This window comes from Podospora pseudoanserina, chromosome 1, assembly GCF_035222485.1.
Source record: "Podospora pseudoanserina strain CBS 124.78 chromosome 1, whole genome shotgun sequence".
Classification (NCBI taxonomy): Eukaryota; Fungi; Ascomycota; class Sordariomycetes; order Sordariales; family Podosporaceae; genus Podospora; species Podospora pseudoanserina.
Window position 1 is genome coordinate 8,386,233 of NC_085920.1, and position 18,507 is coordinate 8,404,739.

The window sequence follows — 18,507 nt, forward strand, 5'->3', positions numbered from 1 at the left end:
TGCATGACCCGTCAGGAGTATAGGCAAGGAATATTTACTAGCTATCTTGCTAATTTCCTCTCCTCTTCAAATCCTCCTTTCCGATTAAAACTTCTCTAGTCGATGGATCTCACTTGTTCGCCCAAGGTTTAAATTGGAAAATATTCCGCTGGGTATTTACTCAGTGGCATGAAACTACCTATATAAATGAACTAGCTCAGGTAGTCATGTAGATGAACACCCCATAAGAAAATATGCTATAAATCATCAGTATAGAAGTTGTTGTTACCTACAACCCTGCTCCAAATGCAACCATGTATGTGAAAATAGAAGGTAGTGCACGTGTAGAAAGCGGCAGACGATATACCTTTCAAATTTCTTTCAACACATCTGACTTTCATCTTGAACCATGCCAACAATACATAAATGCCCCTAAGCTATTTCAATAGGCTCAGCAACAATTTTTAAAGGTGCATTGATGATTCGAAAAGGCCTATTGACTACCTTTTGACTCAAAATACACCTGAAAAGTTTTGAGGCGTATGAACGATCTTTAAAAATGGTTTAGCAGCCCATGAATGACAAGATAATGTGTATAGAGTACATTAGAAGGCCCATTTAACACTACAGTAGATCTAGAATCTATGTCGACAATGATAACCAACATAGCCAATGCACATTAACTTACAAGCCTGCGGACGATGCTGTTATTTCTTCGACTTCTCCATTTGCAACCACTCTCGCCCCCCAACCGCCTTCCCCCCTTATCTCTGCATTCTTCCTTTACTCTCTTTAGTTTCCAACACACAACTGAAATTGTGCATTTTCTTTGATGCCAAGCAACCAAACCAACTGTTTCCCATCTTCGTCGGCATCATCCACTCCAAATTTACCGTGTCAAACAGCTGGGACGGTGTAGTGTGGTGGTTCCGGTCAGGCGGTACAACCCGATCGGCCCCACCCCGCCTCCGTCCCCCCGGATTTAAGGAGGACGCCAAGAATGCCGGCAAGATAAGGCATGTTACCTTTTTCAGTGACCAGTCCGGTCTCCGCCTCGTGCTTGACCCGCAGGATTGGGCCGGAAAACAGGGCGCTCCCCACTCGCAAGATAAGACTATCGGCCACTAAGTGGTGTATACATCTGATAGGAGCCGCATATCACCATAACACGCACGGCGATGATGAGATGGGAACTCCAAGAATGACGAGAATGGGATTTGTAAAGATAGGAGTCTTGAGGTCCCCGGGGCTATGTAGGACCCGCCAGAACATCAGGATCGAGCATTTAAAGATGATGGCAAGCCCAGATATTCTTGTGGCTGATCAGACCTCATCAGCGCTGGACCTTTACACCCAAGCTCACCCAGTTCTCGATCCCCCAGCTCGAGATGTTCACTTCGAAATCCCTCACAGCGTTGGCCATCGGCCTTGGTGCCATTGCATCCCAAGCCAAAGCTGAGAAGTCTACTTTTGACTCGGATCTTACTTGGGTCTCAACAGATTCTTCTTTGCCCAAGGTTGTCATCTACAACGCTCGCGGTACAATTCTCTCCGCCTCCAAGTACGGCCGGCTCGACAACATCAACTATGGATCCGGTCCCCCAGTTACCGTTGACCACATGATCGGAAACGTCACTGAGGTCCTCAAGGTGGCTCAGTTGGCTGTTGTTTCTTTCCCAGTCACAGGAGGAAGTGCCGGCCTCAACAGCTCACTCTACCTCAACATCACACAGCATGCCAACCGTCATCTCTGCACCGAGGGCTCAGACATAGCAGGTGGCATCATGTTCCACGGAACCAACACCCTCGAGGAGACAGCCTTTGGCGTCGACCTGACCCTCAACTGCTCCAAGCCATTCGTCGCTACCGGTGCCATGAGACCCGATACCTACATCTCCCCCGATGGCCGCTCCAACTTCTTCCAGGCTGTCGCCACAGCCGTTTCCCCCGATGCGAGGGACAGGGGTGGTTTGATCGCCTTCAACGATCGTATCACCTCCATCTACTATTCCACCAAGTCCAACGCCAACACCCCCGACACCTTCAGGTCGATCGAGCAGGGCAACGTCGGTGCTTTCCTCGGAGGTCAACCGTACTTCTACTTCAGCGGACCAAGCTATCCCACCGGCCGCCCACACTTTGACGTGACGAACACCACTGAGCTTCCTGCCGTTGTCGTCCTCTATGGTCACCGTAAGTTTTCCCTTCTGTCACCAGCTTGTTTCGAAGGTGCTGATAGTTTGGATAGAGGGCTTCGACGCCTCGCTCATGTACGCGGCTGTTGCCAATGGTGCCAAGTAAGTGCCTTTCTGCCTGTTGAGAATCGTTGAAAACAACAGAACTGACTGGAAATTAAAACAGGGGTATCGTTCACATGGGCTCTGGCGCCGCTTCTCTCTCCCCCTCCGCCCGCGAGGCTGCCGCCGAGCTCTACAAGCAGGGCATCCCTGTCGTGACTGTCACCCGTTCCGTGACCGGCACTGGTATGCCCGGTATTGAGAAGGGTCCTGTGTGAGTTTCCTCCTGTCAAAAGACTGGTATTTTATGTCTGATGACAGTTACTGATTCTCTTGCCCCCACAGCTTCTACGCTAGCTACCTCCAGGGCCCTCAGGCCAGAATCATGCTTCAGCTCGCCATTAACGCCGGTTACACTCTTGATGAGATCCGGGATTTGTTTGAGGCTCCTTTGAGGAGTGCCATCTATGCCCCTGCTCCCAACAGCGAGTGGTTTGCCGAGGTGTAAGGCGGGAGGCATGAGCTCGTGTTTTCATGTACTTGATGATCAAGATCGGAACTGATGAAATGATGTGATGACTGATGGATATAGCTGGTAAAAAAATTCGAAATGGGTAATTTTGATGAATTAATAACATTGATAACTACATGAACTGCGCCAAGAAATGATAGACCGTACAAAATAGAGACCATGGATCGGTATTCAATAACTTGAGATGTCCGTTTACTGTGTACACGACGGCTCGCAAACGATCCGCCATCGTTTTCACGCCTTAGTCTGAACGCTGCGGGGACCAGAGGAAAACAGCCAGCCAGCCAGGTACTGTTTCAACTCCGAAGGTGGTGGTGTTGTGAAGGCTCTCATCGATGTCGGCGAACGGAACAGGGTGGGTATGACGAGTGAGTTGGGTGAAAAAGACGAGGAATTTTCAAAACTGTGAAACCAAAAAGAGCGATATGGGTTATCAACACACAGTTTGCTGGCTCGTCTTCTCACTGTGTAGTCGAAAGTAGGGCAGCTTTATCTCAGCAACACCCAGAAAAAAATGACAAAGGTCGGTGGCTGCCCAGGCGTTGGATGCTTCTCACCTTGCCAGAAAAAGCCATCTCCCCACTGCGCACAACGTTAGCAGGAAACAGGGTTAAAATCCACTCCTTGACGGTCCCTATCCACCACCGAACGTCATTCCCAATTCCCGTGTCCGCAGTAACTTGTGTTTTCTTTAGACTGCAGCATGGCCCGGGTTTACCATCTCTCGCTTGAGCATCGGGGTTTCTCGCCTAGCCTTTCTTGCTGATGATATCTTCCCGCTTGGGCTTCAGGTTGACGGGTTGATAAGTCAAGCCACCACCCACCTAATACGGCGGACGACCAGACCTTAAAAAGGCAAAAGAGAAATGAAACTGAGTTACCCACACGGAAGCCCTCCATAGTTTGACGTTGACTAGTGGCTCTTGGAATCAAACCCTGACCGAAACGAGTATAAGGTTGCTGAACCCTCCCCCAATTCCTTCAACTGTCTCGAGCATTTCTCCTGGTGAACCATATCTGACTTGATCAGTCTTTCCACCGATTCAGCACAACCCAACCGACGAATACCTCGTACAACAGTCTCCAAGCATGGTTCGCCGCCCAGGAACCCACTCAACCTCTTCAGAGTCCTCAGACTGGGAAGACGCTCAGACCAGAGAGACGGGCGACTGGGCGTCCAAACACTACTCGGACAGTGACTCGGAGCACTGGATTTGGTCCGACAGCGACTCGGAGCGATCAGTCGGTTCAAACAGCGACGTCGAAGCGGAGGCGGAGGCAGAGGCAGAGGCAGAGGCAGAGGCAGAGGCAGAGGCAGAGGCAGAGGCAGAGGCAGAGGCAGAGGCAGAGGCAGAGGCAGAAGCTGCCGTGCAAGAAAGGATCGACGCCATGATGAACACAGGGATGGTGCATTCCCAACTCGTCGAGCGAGCGACGGAAGCAGAGACGCCCAGTATCGAGTCCAAAGCACAGCTGAATGTCGGGGAGGTCACTTCGCTCCCGCTCGTCTTTCCGTCTGCACCCGCTCGCTCCCCTACACCCGAGCGCGTACAAGCGCAAACGCAACCTGCCCCCTCCACAGCCTCACCCCCATCTCCCGGTTCCTCCGTTGTGCGTGAGGCGGCGCTTGCCACTGCTCCTGTTCTCACGCCGGTAACCACCACCGCTTCTGCTCCCACCCCTAACCTGGAACCAACCCCGCTCTCCCCAAAAGCTAGAGCCGCCCTAGCCCTGCGCTTCTACACCCTCCGTGCTCAACTCGAGGCCTCCCTCGCAAAGGAGCTCGCCGCCCTTCCCCCGATCACCCCTCCCACCCCTCCTCGACCCCCCTTCCGCGTCATGGTCGAGCGTTTCGACGCTTACGAGAAAGCGTACCTCGCCGCCGAGGAAGCGGACCGTCTCTACCGTCTCAACCACGGTCAGTCACCGAAGGGGCTTCTCGCCCGCTTGTTGGAGCGCTTCTGCGGGGATGGTCCATTGTCTCAAGTCGCCTTTGAGAGGGAGGTCCCGAGCCCGGCGACGTGGGACTGGCTCCAGGCCGAGATTGAGTACCGGCCTGTCTTGGAGGAGAGGTGCCGCAAGGAAAAGGAGATCAGGGGCCGGTATGAGGAGATGAGGGTGAAGGCTCGGAGGCAGTATTTGGAGACGCTAAAGGAGGGTGGAGTGTGGCTGAAAGAGATGGAAAAGATGTAAATTGAGTAGATCGGGAACGAATTGTGGTGCAGAGTTACTGGTTTGCAGCTAAATAAAACAATATATAAGAAGAATTGAAAAAAGAATTTAATAAATTAAAAAAAAATTAAAAAGTAGTGAAATTGATGTAGAATTGAGCGTAAAAAGAAAAGCAGATGTATGGTGTGAAAGCTGCAAGTTGGTAATCAACTGTGGTATGTTTGCACAGTTAGAAACTGTTGCGGACATCGATGGGGCTTAAAACACCGGATCCCAGATTCAACAAAAGAATTGTGGAGTGGAAAGAAGCGCCCAAACTTCAAAGAAGGCGGAGAGGTGTAAAAAGGTATAAAAGAAACTCGACGTGGGCCTGATTCGAACAGACGCTCCCGAAGGAACAAGATTTCTAGTCTTGCGCATTAGACCACTCTGCCACCACGCCTCCTAAGAACTTGATAGCAAGTGAATGGAATCTAGATTACTTGTAGGAAGCTACAGTTATCGGTTTACTTTCATTACTCGACTGTAATTCAGTTCACCAATCTTGCTTTAACGACCTCATATGCCCAAAGGTTCTCTGGAGACATCCCTTCTATCTCAGGTTGCAGAAAGCACGCGTGAATCTGACCCCCATATTCGAAGCCAGACTCATCTTCCTCTTCTTCCTCGGACTCATCCATTGCCATGGCCTCCTCCCTATCCGTATCTGCAAAATCCAGGCTAGAGACACACTCAGACTCGTTGTCCGGATCTGAAGTCAATTTTGCCCTTGCGCCAAGCTGATTGTCCCACTCGGGCACATGGACGATGATGGTGCAGTATGAATAGTCGGAGTGGATAGGTGCTTCGTTTCCGTACTGTTCATGGCATACCGTTAGCTTTATGTGCCATGGGATACTGAGAAACCAGAACCTCGAAAGCACTCACCACCATGTACATCAGCTGACGCTGTTTGTGCTCGTCGTGGCTCTCATTCATCCACACAACCTCTCTGAACTTTGACGCGGCTGATGCCCCAACTCTTAATCAAACATTTAAGATGAGTTTCGTCATCGACTTGCCAATTCTGGTAGGTTTCCACCGGAAAGTACTTTCCCATCACATATCTGTACGAGTCGTCCTCGTACCTCTCAGTGATGAGAACCGGGCGTAGGTCGACGTGGTAGCCCAGGGACAGGAAACCTTGCCAGATCGCTCGGTCAATGCCTTTGATGGCCGAGACGGAAAAGATCTCCGATGTGTGCGAATACGCGTGCGAGGTGTAGAAGCCAAGGTAACCGCCTAACCATAAGGATGTGTTAGCCAATGTGAGTGAAGCAGGGAGTTGCAGATAGCACCAACCTTTAGGCATGAAAGTCTTGTCGTTTATTATATTTCGTGCATACTTCTTCAGAGGAAGCTCGTCTTCCATGAACCTGGCCAGTTTAGCTTCGGCAATGCGTTCGGCGTACAGATTGCACGTCAATGTAAGTCGGTATCCCTTTGAGACAGGAAGGACCTCGTGTTCGAAATTGCTGTAGAACGTGGCCCATTGAATCATGTTGCTTTTGGAGTTCTTGGTTGACCAATCGAACTTCATCGTCTCACCCTGTGCCGTACCTCAAGCTCCCCCGAGTGCTCAGCAGGCAGGCACACTACTAAAGACCCAAACTGAGAGGGAGATCTCGGGGTGTCGACATGTGCCTTGAGGTGGCCTGATGGTCCATCATACACATTGAGTTTGTAGAGCTCTGCTTTGATTGTGTGATGACCGATGCCAGGAGAAAGAAGCTTGGATATCGTGTCAATGATGCCGACATGGTAAGGGCGGAAATTGGTCGAGAGCTGGGTAGGGTCGACGCTTCAGCGCCTTGCGATATTTCTCATCACATACGTCCTTTCCGGCCTTGCCAAAGGTTGCAGGGGGCATATCGGCGACGAGGGCGCGTAAGAGCTCATCTTGCTTCCCATGAGGACCTTCTGGAAAGGTAATCTTAGAGCGGGATGCAAGGGTAGATAGAGCAGTCTCGAGGATCCCAACGGAGAGCGGTGGGGTCAAGATGTACAGCCTTGTCGCTGTCGGAGGGTTTGATGTCCGGGTGTAGAATGGGAAGCGAGCCGCCGCATGCAAAACCAAATTCATACTGACTGGTGTCCATCACGGTCTTCAACTCCTCCACAAGAGTCATCATATTGTCTTCGACCTCGATTGGACTCATGTTGACAACTGGCTTCGACTTTTGGCGCAAGCAACACCACCGATACCACCGCAAGGAGGGGTAACTGCACGTCGAGAGCCTCTCATTCAAAGTGAGGCAGACAAACAGAGGCATGGCGGTTATCAAAGGAAGGCCACTGGCCAGGAGGATATCGGAGGACTTGGCGATGGCCTGAGGCCAACAAAGGCACGGGCCACGCGAGGAAGGATAAAATACGCGTTTGGAAACACCAAGACTGTATCTCTTCTTCTTCTTTTCGGTATCACAGACTTCGAGGCCATTGAAGATTATTAGCCTGAATTGAACCATGAGTTCCAAGCCCTGATACTACAGCCCTTGTCACATATAATCTTCAAACAATCGAAGACGACAACTACTGCACTACGACGCCATAGCGCTATCGCCACTTACCCCGCTTTCTTCCTTTGTTGATGTCCACCACATCATCATCAGCTCCACCCTCAGATATCGTTGAAGGATTCGTTCCACTACCGTGTAACCCTTGGGTTGACGACGACGAAGACTCCGACTTCACTACAGGAGAGTACTCCTTCAACACGTCGCCTATTCCGCGACCCTTCATTCCTGGCTACGCAGCCCATATTCCCCTTCCGACATCACCAGCCACGGTGTCACCCACGTACGCGACCGCTCGAAACCTACAAGAAGAATTCGACAGCACGTCCATCTCCACCTACAATATGGCGGACTATCGCTCTCCTTCAGCCGAGCCTGTCCAGGTCGACGACCACATGGAGCTTACGCTCTACTCGCCTCAAGACTTTGAAGTCATTATGAGCGACCCCTCTGAGATCCAGCCTTTGCCTGGAGCCGTCCATGACCCGGCACCATGGATTATCGAACTCCATCGCCGAATGAGCGAGGCCTACGAAGGTGTACGACAGCTTGCTCGACAGCAACACAAGGAGCGTATCGACCACCAAGAACTCGCACGCCTTAAGCAGCAATACGAGCATATCCGTGAACAGTACACTGTTTGCGCTGGCATGGTCAAGCTCGGGGTCCAGGTCTCTGAACAACAAATCAGGCACTTCCGTCAGCAGGTTGAAAATGACAGCGCCGCCTTTGCGAACCAGATCTGGAAAGCTATCGCAGTTATTACCCAGGACGAACGGCAGCGTCAACAAGCCATCGAGCAACTTAGCGAAGCGGCTAACCGACACCACTCCGCCTTAATGACCCTCGAAAAGGAGGTTACATTCCAGAAAAGGTTCAATAGTGATGTCCAGGAATGGGCTACCCAACGCGACCGAGATATCACGGGACTCTTGGCCAAAGAATTTGTCAATCCCGCTACTCTTGATGATCACGGACGGCGTATCATGGAACAGGTCAAGAAGCTTATGGCGGAAGATCTCAAAGAATTCCGCGCTCAGATGGAGCGGAATCCTGATGCCGACGTCAACTCTGTCTGGCGTAGCGTAAGCCAGCGGGCATCGGTGCGACCATCGCATCCATCCACGGCCATACCATCAAAAGTGTCGTCCTCCACTCGGCGTGTGCAAGAACGCTTAACCACTCAGGCACTGCAGGATGCCCAAGCACGCCGTACAGCTCGACAGGCCAATATCCAGTTCGAATCCTCTCGAGCCGGTCCTATGTATATGACGCCCACACCCAACGGTGGCGGAGGAGGAAGCCTCCCTCCACGACGATTCGTCGCTACCAACGGGGAACCTCCTTCTGACCCTGATGACTCGGAGTCAGAGGACTCCCACGAGGATCACCGTGAAAGGCGACCACCTGCGGATGGAGCCGGAGGAGGACCACCTAGGGGACCTCCAGCCTCACGCAACCGCCCTCGATCACCCAGTCCCTCGGGCCAAGATGACCTCACTCGACTCATTCGTCAGTATTCCCAGGCACCAGTCCAAGTCAACCCGGTGCACATGGCAAAACCCCCGGCCTACGATGGCAGAGACCTCTCCAAGTTCAGGTCTTGGTGGCTTAAAGTGGAGGCATATATGGACTCCTACCCCACAGGGTTTCCCACCGACCAGGTCAAGATTAACTGGGTTGGATCGCTTCTTACCGACAAAGCCCAGGTGTGGCACCAGCAGCGAGTCAGCCAAGTACGGAGGTTAGGCCTCGCGGATGTCTGGAGCAATTACACCACCGCCATCCAAGAACGCTTTCGGGATACAGCCGAGAGGTACCGCAACGCCCGCAAGATGCAAGAGCTCCGGTACCAAGGAGACATCTCGCAGTACTTGACCGAGCTCATGGACCTCAACGAGGTAGTCCAGTGGTCAGGAACCACGTTCCAGAGCCATATCTCAAAGGCACTTCCGGACGAGATCACCAAACTGATTTACTCAAGACAGGGAGGAGTCCCGGAGACAGACGAGGACTTCCTCCACGCCATCCAGGAAGCTGGCCACATCTACGAGAATATGCTCACCAACCCTGGCATCTCAGTCGGCCACCGGGCGGGAAAAGACACGCCCACTTCGACCTCGGAGCGCTCGAAGTCGGGCCCTCCCCACCAAAGTCGCTCCCAACAACCGTCAAATCCATCCTCAAGAAGCAGCAAGGCACCCTCCAAGGCTCCAAACGCCAGACCCGATCCAAAAGACATTAAGTGGGCGACCGTGAAAGAGGCACTAGCGGGAATCTCCCAAGACAATGTCGACAGGCACAAAAAGGACGGGTCTACATGCTGGCGATGTGGCCGCAACAACCACCACACCCTCGCCTGCTTCGCCAGAAAGGATGTTTCCGGCAATGACCTTCCGTCAGCCCCCCCCAAGGTGGCTGGAGTCAAAAGGAAGGCGGAGAAAGAAGAGAAAGAAATAACACCCCCAAAGAAAGTACGAATCGATGCTATCGCAACACACTTTGACAACGATGACCCACCAGTCTTCGAGGTACACGACGACGATATGTCTGGCACCGAGACGGGTTTTCACTAGGCCGCCTGACCACGCCGACAGGATGTAATCGGCCTACTGGCGTCACCGTTGCGGGAGTCAAGCGCCCTCGCGAGGAGGATGAAGATGAACAACCACGACACCGGCCTAAGGTGGGGACCAGGCCTATCGTCAGCATGAGCATCATCGAAGGTACCAACGCGCGCCCTCGGGAACACCCGGTACGCGTTCTCTTGGATCCTGGCAGTGCCGTTCCCGTCTTATCGGAGGATGTGGCTACCCGCCTCGCGATTAAGACCTTCCGTCACCCTCCTGGGTTCTACCTTCAATCCTTTACTGGAGAAGGAGATGCCAGTAAAGAAGCATTGTACACCGACACCGTGGTGCTTAGGCACTCAGAAGACCACTTCACCAAGTTGCAATTCGAAGTCAGTAAGCTCGACGCAGAATGCGATATCATCCTACCACACTGGTGGCTCCAAGAACACCAACCAGCTGGCTTCTACGACCAAGACCCCACGAAGATTGTATTTACCTCTCCCACATGCCGCGAACGATGCACTAGCCTATCGGTACTTGGGAAGGCTGGTAGGATCATTGCCAGCGTCAAGGACGATCGAAGCTCTATTCCCGAACGCTTCCGGGACCTGGCACCATTGGTCCCTCATGATATATCCAAAAGGCTACCTGATCATAAGCCCTGGGACCACACGATCGACCTAATGGATGGCAAGACACCACCATGGGGGCCTATCTACTCCCTCAGCGGCAAAGAGCTCAAGTTCCTGCGCGCATGGCTGGATGAGATGCTGGCCGAAGGCAAGATCAGGCCTTCCAAGTCCCCTTGCAGCGCTCCACTCTTTATGGTGGATAAAGACGCCTCCATCGAGAAGAAGGGAACGCATGAAGACGACCTTCGACCAGTGGTGGATTGGAGAGCACTTAATGGCATCACTATCCCCAACAGGTATCCTCTACCACTCATCAATGAGCTACAAGATCGTCTTGCCGGAGCTAAGTACTTCACCAAGATCGATCTTAAGAGTGGATTCAACCTCGTACGAATCAAGGAGGGAGATGAGTGGAAGACAGCCTTCCGCTGCCGCTACGGTCTCTTCGAATTCACGGTCATGCATTTTGGGCTAATCAATGCCCCAGCCACCTTCCAAGCCATGGTCCATGGAGTCCTCAGTGACCTGATCGACATGGGGGTACTGGCGTACGTTGATGATATCCTCATATACGCCGAGACCATGGAGGAGCATGACCGGCTCACGAAAGAAGTATTGCGGCGGTTGAAAGAGAATAACCTCACCATCTCAGCAAAGAAGTGTGTGTGGGCTACAAGGCAGGTTGAGTACCTTGGGTATATCATCTCTGAGCATGGGATCTCTATGTCTAAGGAGAAGGTAGACTGCATCTTGAACTGGGAGAGACCTACCACACTTAAGGCCACCCAATCCTTCATCGGCTTCGCCAACTTCTATCGACGCTTTATTAAGGGGTTCTCTGCCATTGCCCAAGCCCTCACGGCATCCCTAAAGCTCGACGCACGTCAGTGGAAGTGGACACAAGCCATGGAAATAGCATTCAACAGGCTCAAGGAGGCCTTCACCACTGCTCCCATCCTCGCCCACTTCGACCCAGCAAAGCTGGCGGTCCTGGAGACGGATGCGTCTGACTTCGCCCTAGGTGGAGTGATGTCCCAGAAGGGGGACGATGGCAAGCTCCACCCGGTTGCTTTCCACTCCAGAAAGCTCACCAAACCAGAGATGAACTATGAAGTACATGACAAAGAGCTACTGGCTATAGTCGACTGCTTTGCAAGATGGCGGAGATACCTCGAGGGGGCAGAGCATCGCATCGAAGTGTACTCCGACCATCAGAACCTGGCATACTTCACCACAGCGAAGGTCTTAAATAGACGCCAGGCAAGGTGGGCGCAAGAGCTCGCCGCCTACAACTTCATTATCATGTATCGGCCTGGACGACTTAACGGCAAGGCCGACGTGCTCTCAAGACTCGATCAGTATCGGCCTGAGAAGGGGGGAGATGAGGACCAGCCGATCACTTCGGTCCTAAAAAATCACCACTTTTCACCGCCAAATGAAGGACCTTCTTTCCTGGTTTCTTCCGCAAGGCTCGCCAGTATACCAGTCGCCCCGGCGTGGAACAACGACTTCCTCGCCCGGGTCAAGACAGCTGCTAGCAGAGATACCGACTATACCAAGGATCTAGCAGTACCGCCTAAGAATGAGCACGAGGACCACGGTCTACTGTACCACAACAACCTGTTGAGGATCCCCAGCGACCCAGCACTGCGAAAAGAGATCCTCGAATCTGAGCACGACTCCGTCGTCGCAGGCCACTTAGGCATGGACAGGACTATCGACCTTATTCGACGCAATTTCTGGTGGCCAGGCATGGATCAAGACATCCGCGAATACGTACGTGGGTGCAGAGAGTGCCAACAGAACAAGAACCCACGCCATGGCACCTTCGGGTTGCTTCAACCAATGGAGATTCCGTGGAAGCCGTGGAGAGCGATCTCTATGGACTTTATTACGGATCTTCCACGATCCTCCGGGTGTGACTCGATCTGGGTCATCGTGGATATGTTCACCAAGATGGCACACTTCATCCCTCTACGTGTGGAAGCGAAGAAGACTGACGACCTGATCCGGATTTTCGCGCGCGAATACTGGCGACTCCACGGCGTGCCGGCAGATATCATCTCTGACCGCGATTCACGCTTCACCGCTCACCTTTGGAAGGACTTCCTGAAGCTCGTCGGCATCAATAGCCGTATGAGTACAGCCTTCCATCCTCAGACAGACGGACAGACAGAAATCGTGAACCAAGAATTAGAGATGTATCTCCGCGCCTTTGTCAACTACGAGATGGCTAACTGGAATGAATTACTTCCCATGGCAGAATTCGCGTACAATAACGCCCGTAAGGCACCAACAGGCATGTCGCCTTTCTTCGCTAACTACGGTTACCACCCTGCCTCTAATAACCCCTCGTCGAACACTACCGTTCACAACCCTTCGAGCCGGCTATACGCACACTGGATGACCCAAGTTCACAAGGAAGCGCAGAATTCTCTGGAAGACACCCGCAAGCGCATGAAGCGGTGGGCAGACTCGAAGAGAAAAGAAGCACCTATGTTTGAACAGGATCAGCTTGTGATGCTCAACGCCAGGCACATCAAGACCCGTCGACCCTCCAAGAAGCTGGATAAGAAGATGTTAGGCCCGTTCAAAATCCAGAAGGTGATCTCGCCTACCGCTGTCCGACTGACTCTCCCCAAGCACTGGCGAATCCACAATACCTTCCACGTCTCCCTCATCGAGCCCTATCGCGCTGGCGGACAGGCACTGCCTGATCCAGACCAGGTCCTGCGAGAAGCTGAGCCGGTAGAGGCAGAAGACTATCAAGTGGAAAAGGTGATGGACTCGACCACGATGGGTGAAGAAGTCAAGTATCTGGTCAAGTGGGAAGGTTGGCCTCAAAGGAAACATTGGACGTGGGAACCTTTCGATCATTTCTACAGCGATGGAGCCAAGACAGCTTTACGAACCTTCCACGCTCAATACCCTGACAAGCCAAAGGACTCACGCCTGGAGGCATGAAGCCATCATCAGGCTCGAGGGCGAGCATGAGAAGGGGGGAGATGGTGTCACACGGCAAAAGCCAACTACCTGCAACCATGCCCAACAACACCACCGATACCACCGCAAGGAGGGGTAACTGCACGTCGAGAGCCTCTCATTCAAAGTGAGGCAGACAAACAGAGGCATGGCGGTTATCAAAGGAAGGCCACTGGCCAGGAGGATATCGGAGGACTTGGCGATGGCCTGAGGCCAACAAAGGCACGGGCCACGCGAGGAAGGATAAAATACGCGTTTGGAAACACCAAGACTGTATCTCTTCTTCTTCTTTTCGGTATCACAGACTTCGGAGCTAGATTCAGTCGGTGTCAATGTAGAGTTCGCTACGGTGGTGGTTTGTTTGCCTTTGTCTACGCGGATATCATATGACTGAACACAGAGGTAGAAGAGGACTTCGATAGCCTCGTAGCCAACCTTCTGGATCGAGCTGAGAATCTCCGCGTAGTTGGATTCCTCGGCAACCTCCTTCCACTCCCATTCTCCCTGCGTTTCAATCACCGGAACTGTGCGGATCAGTACCAAAGACGCTACTTTTGTCTCCATAAGATTCTGACTGCCCGAGAATGCAATGCTCTGGTTTCCAGTTAGCACGTCCATGAAGACCGCCAGCTTTCCCTGGTGTATAAGGTCGAGACTCCTGCCGTGTGGGTAGGCATTTGGAATCGATGCGTTCCATACTGTGATGTCACCTTCGTAGAGAGTCCAGTAGTTGTGGTCACCACTGGTGGAAGCCTGAAGGTTGTCCTCCGCTCGAATCCTCAGATGGGAAGAGACATCTGCGAAGTCTACACAGATTCACAATGAATGAATTTCATCAAAGGTACAATTACCCGTTGAGCAGACAGGTTCATTAGGGGTTATCAGGCTGTACTCGTAGTCTTCCACGGGCCATGGGAGTTCATTGAGTGCCTTGTTAGTTGCCCGAACTAGAGTTTCATGAACTGAGACTTTCAACATCCCGATGACTGAAACTTGAGCCCCATCCTCGCCCGGTGAGGGAACGTATCTTGAAGGGTAGTCGATGGCCAACTGTGTCAACGGAGAGGTGAGAACGCATATGATGCTCAGGAATGCTGCAAGGGTGACAAAGTGTCTGTGCCGGATTCGCCACAGTAGAGTGAGTGCTCCCCACGATCCCCTGCTTGCCTGGTCAATAAGATGGAAGTCATACAACGGCTGGTCCTGAAGAAACCAGCTCCATTGAGCTTGGCTGATGGCATTGGAAGCTGGCCACATGAAGGCTGCCTTTGCCAGGGTGGTCAAAAAAGCAAGTATCGAGTTCAAAGATATCTTGAGAGGCCAATTTGGTAGCTGCTTTTCGCTATAGCTGGCGAGCACAACCACAATGGCTGTTGGTATATCTGGTTAGTACCGACTGAGCCATTGATAAGGGCGACAAATCAGCCTTTCAGCACATACCCACGAATATGAGATAACTAACACTGATGGACAGCACCTCGAAGCCCCAGATTCTCCAGATAGGCTTAAGTGGGTGTGTTTGAAGGCTGTCTGGGACCGAGGTATGCCCGACAGAAAGTGTCTGTGGGTTACTGTTGTTGGGATGGGGCAAACCGGAGCTGAGTTGAGTGCTGTCTGCAGTTGAATTGGATCCAGATGAAAGTAGCTGACTTTTGATGGCGGCTGAATCTGAAATCACAGAACCTAAGTGAAAGCTATCGGTGGTCACCCCCATCAGGTTGCATTGGCTGCGATTGGGGAGGAGAGGTGATCGTCTGATGTTGTGTCTCACGGATTGCCACATGGTTTTTCTTGGTTGAGGCTTGGGGGTGCGCAAAAAAAAGAAGAAGTGTTCGCGTAGAGTGTGCCAATCTCCGCAGTAACATATTCACACTTAGGATGGCCTTGAAGATTTGTCAAATTGGTCGATGGATTGTCAATGGAGACTGGCTGGTTCAAATGAGTCTGTCGCGTATTGGATAAAGAAGCTTCCGGCGATTCGTGAGCTGTGGCGGCGTGCGACTCGCCTATTTGTTGTTGTTGGTTTGGCATGGGTTTCAATGAACCAGGACGGCGTGATGAAGTCGGACACCGGTAACAAAGCGTAGTCTAGGGCAATGGTTTTTGTTGGAAGGAGAGTTATGTAAGTAATTACCACTGTACGTCCGTAGACATATTGCACATATAAGCCTGGGCCCGATGACTTTCCCTCGAAGAGATAATGATTTTCGGCGGGCTCAATTTTCATATTCGATATGCGGCCCAGCCTCAGTTTGCTATCCAGTCATTTGCCATGGATGAGCTCTTACCTTCCTGTGCCGTATGCGACCCAGAGGTCGTTAGGTGGGCGCAGGCGTACAGCGAATAACTCAACTACTCAGATTTCACAAATGCAACTTCCTTGGCCTAGAAACAGGTCGGTCAGATAACAGAGCTGCTAATCTCGTGCAGTGAGAGCGCTTGAGACGTGCACTTGTTGTGTGTGATAACATTTAGGTGGCCTGGTCGTCCCACTTTTCCAATCATTTCAAAGAGAATGGGAAGGTACCTATGTACAGCAGAAAGTGCATTTGAGGCCAGAATCAGAAAATCGGAGGCACCATACAAGGCTAATGACAGTACCTCTAAGGACTGACATGTATCATGTGCTTGTGTCGATTAAAAGCGAAAGGCAGAATTGGGGATCAGCTTGCTCCACCTGAAAAGGGGCAAGATATCACGGTCATGGTGTTGATATTATATGCAAGGTGCATTTTGGTCAAAGCCCGATTGAACAAACATTTTAGCTAACCTGAACGGACCAAATCTTTGAAACCTCTAGTCTAGTAGCCCAATTTAAAGAATGATGGTAGGCTGGGGGAGGTTGGCAGAGGCAGCAGCGCAGCGGCAGGCTATTATCCCATGTCAGTTAAGATTTTTAGATAGTACCAGGAGCCAGGACGTGTTCAAGACTTACCGTTGAGACCAGCAGGATAAACAGCATTGTACTCCTGTTGGGTGCAGCGCTCAAGAACACACTCGCCCATGGCCATAGCAATAGGTTGGAAGTTGACACCGCACTGGCACTCCATATCTCTGATGCCGGTGCAGCCCCACGCCGGGGTGAGGGTGTTGAAGCACTCGTGAGCACACTCGGGAATCTCGCGGACGGCGATCTCATCACAGTTCTCGGCAGGACCGAAGTGATATTCGTACGCGGGAGCGGCGCGGACTGTGGTGGTGGTGACGTTGACGCTGAGGCAGCCGCAGGCGGAGGCGTAGTCGTCATCACGACGGCACTCGTCAGCGTAGGCAGGGACAGGCTTGGGGGCGGCGGTGACAACGGGAGCCGGGGCAGGGGTAGTTGCGATCTGGCCGGAGGTGGTATAGATGGTCTCAGTCCAGGTGCGCTGAGCGCCAGTGACGGTAACCTTCAGGTACTCAGCGCAGTCGGCGCTGCGCGTCTCAAGGGAGACGGGCTTGCGACCAAGGCCGAGGATCTCGCGGTTACAGCTGTCCATCGGGTTGCAGACTTTGGGTGTAGGCTTGGGAGGGTGAGGTCTCCCATGGCCTTTGCCGGGAGGGCCTCCACGACCACCTCCGGAGCCTCCGTGTCCCTTTCCAACGGCACCGGCTAGGCCAAGGGTGGCAAAAGCGAGAATTACGACGGCCTTCATCGTGAGGATATGGAAGCTGGCTAAGCTGGAGGAGAAGCTGTAGTCTGAAAAGAGATGGAGGAGGGAAGCGGTAGTGAGGAGAATGATCACAAACCCCAGGATAGCGAGTTGGGATGCTGCTTATATATTCCTACGGTCGTATCTTCTCATTATCCACCACAGCCCGAGCCGTCTCCGAAGGCGCATTCGCAGGGAGGCAGATGCCAGGCCCAAAACTCCGAAGCTGACGGTTCAGTAGAACCATGTCACGGTCCCCATTACCTCTCCACCATGGGCAGGGAACTACCCAGACGCTCGACTTCGCAATGTGCGTTCCTGACAGAGCCAGTCCTTGGCATCAAAGCCTAGAAGTCTGTTTATTGATGGTATTTGATCGCCGCCGCCTGAGTGAAGTCAGTCAGAGAGCTCGTGTGCTAGATGTGACGGTCACTCACCAATAAAACATGGAATAACGTCCAGCGCGAGGCCACAATTCGAAAACAAGACTCGCGCTGGCAAAAGCTCGATGTCAACGACGTGACATCGCGAGATCTGTTCAGACCATCTGATGTGCGATTTTGGCAACAAGCTTCCTCCGATGGAGATGCATAAGATCCACATCAAATCCACAATCGTCCCGCTAGCTTGACCTTGGACCCGCTTTTGATCGCTTGACCCAATGGATGAATGAGCTTCGATCTGATAAAAAAAAGCTCAACATCTTATCAATCAATCAGTTATCCACAATGGTCTGGGCTCTCGACGCCCTGGTGGACTTGTTCGGGCAAATTCTCACCGCTTGCCTCTTAGTCGGCGGTGCCGGACTTTTGTTATGCGGGTTTTCGGGCTCTTGCTTCCAGGAATAACGGTATAACCACACTCGTGGAGAAACGACAACTGGTCTTGCTCTCCGCAGGTCAGCTAGCTCCCAAGCATTAGGCCCCGGTGCCTGCCTTTCGGATCTGATAATGCATGCCGAGCTGCTACAATGACAAGGTTTTCAGTCAGCGTGACTCTTTCTTCAGAGCGTGACGCTCTTGTTGGGCCCGCCGAACTTCGGCCTCTCGGTCCTCAGAGCGGGACGGGCAGATGGGTGCTGCAAATGTCTAATACCTAAACTCAGAACTGACATTCAGTAAACAGAAGAGCAGACAAGAAAACATGACATGGAACGGCGAGATCAAAGACAATAGTGCTATTGTAGGTATCAAGACTTGCTACGAATCGACAA

At 52.3% G+C, this 18,507-nt stretch overlaps 5 protein-coding genes and 1 non-coding gene across 6 annotated transcripts; 3 read left to right on the forward strand and 3 right to left on the reverse strand.

Moving 5' to 3' along the window:
* The first annotated feature begins 904 nt into the window (after positions 1-904).
* On the forward strand, positions 905-2,865 carry QC764_123350 (uncharacterized protein). The gene is made up of 4 exons (XM_062943570.1): positions 905-2,172; positions 2,219-2,276; positions 2,341-2,490; positions 2,562-2,865. Exons 1-4 carry the CDS (start codon positions 1,368-1,370, stop codon positions 2,722-2,724), a joined length of 1,176 nt encoding a protein of 391 aa, XP_062806708.1. The 5' UTR covers positions 905-1,367; the 3' UTR covers positions 2,725-2,865.
* Positions 2,866-3,837: 972 nt separating this feature from the next.
* QC764_123354 (uncharacterized protein) lies at positions 3,838-4,941 on the forward strand (the record flags this gene model as incomplete). Its single annotated transcript, XM_062943571.1, has 2 exons — positions 3,838-4,020; positions 4,075-4,941. 2 exons carry the CDS (start codon positions 3,838-3,840, stop codon positions 4,939-4,941), a joined length of 1,050 nt encoding a protein of 349 aa, XP_062806709.1.
* A 339-nt stretch (positions 4,942-5,280) lies between these two features.
* Positions 5,281-5,362, forward strand: QC764_0027430. The gene has a single exon. It is a non-coding gene; the product is annotated as a tRNA-Ser (tRNA).
* A 71-nt stretch (positions 5,363-5,433) lies between these two features.
* Positions 5,434-6,499, reverse strand: QC764_123357 (uncharacterized protein; the record flags this gene model as incomplete). The annotated part of the gene is given in 4 exon segments (XM_062943572.1): positions 5,434-5,777; positions 5,848-5,939; positions 5,953-6,201; positions 6,262-6,499. The coding sequence occupies 4 exon segments, from the start codon at positions 6,497-6,499 to the stop codon at positions 5,451-5,453; spliced, it is 906 nt and encodes a 301-aa protein (XP_062806710.1). The 3' UTR covers positions 5,434-5,450.
* Positions 6,500-6,703: 204 nt separating this feature from the next.
* Positions 6,704-7,118, reverse strand: QC764_123358 (uncharacterized protein; the record flags this gene model as incomplete). Its single annotated transcript, XM_062943573.1, has 2 exons — positions 6,704-6,975; positions 7,049-7,118. 2 exons carry the CDS (start codon positions 7,116-7,118, stop codon positions 6,704-6,706), a joined length of 342 nt encoding a protein of 113 aa, XP_062806711.1.
* An 8,982-nt stretch (positions 7,119-16,100) lies between these two features.
* QC764_123370 (uncharacterized protein) lies at positions 16,101-18,038 on the reverse strand. Its single transcript, XM_062943574.1, has 3 exons — positions 17,732-18,038; positions 16,598-17,680; positions 16,101-16,532 (listed from the first exon to the last, which is right to left on the reverse strand). Exons 2-3 carry the CDS (start codon positions 17,295-17,297, stop codon positions 16,477-16,479), a joined length of 756 nt encoding a protein of 251 aa, XP_062806712.1. The 5' UTR covers positions 17,298-17,680; positions 17,732-18,038; the 3' UTR covers positions 16,101-16,476.
* Between the last annotated feature and the right edge of the window lie 469 nt (positions 18,039-18,507).

What these genes read in the sequence shown, in the direction of transcription:
- QC764_123370 (XM_062943574.1), bottom strand. Translation starts at nt 17,297, where the DNA reads ATGAAGGCCGTCGTAATTCTCGCTTTTGCCACCCTTGGCCTAGCCGGT. An exon ending in TTATCCTGCTGGTCTCAACG is followed by an intron (nt 16,533 to 16,597) that starts GTAAGTCTTGAA and finishes ATGGGATAATAG; the next exon opens with CCTGCCGCTGCGCTGCTGCC.
- QC764_123350 (XM_062943570.1), top strand. Translation starts at nt 1,368, where the DNA reads ATGTTCACTTCGAAATCCCTCACAGCGTTGGCCATCGGCCTTGGTGCC. An exon ending in TGTCGTCCTCTATGGTCACC is followed by an intron (nt 2,173 to 2,218) that starts GTAAGTTTTCCC and finishes AGGTGCTGATAG; the next exon opens with TTTGGATAGAGGGCTTCGAC. An exon ending in GCTGTTGCCAATGGTGCCAA is followed by an intron (nt 2,277 to 2,340) that starts GTAAGTGCCTTT and finishes AAATTAAAACAG; the next exon opens with GGGTATCGTTCACATGGGCT.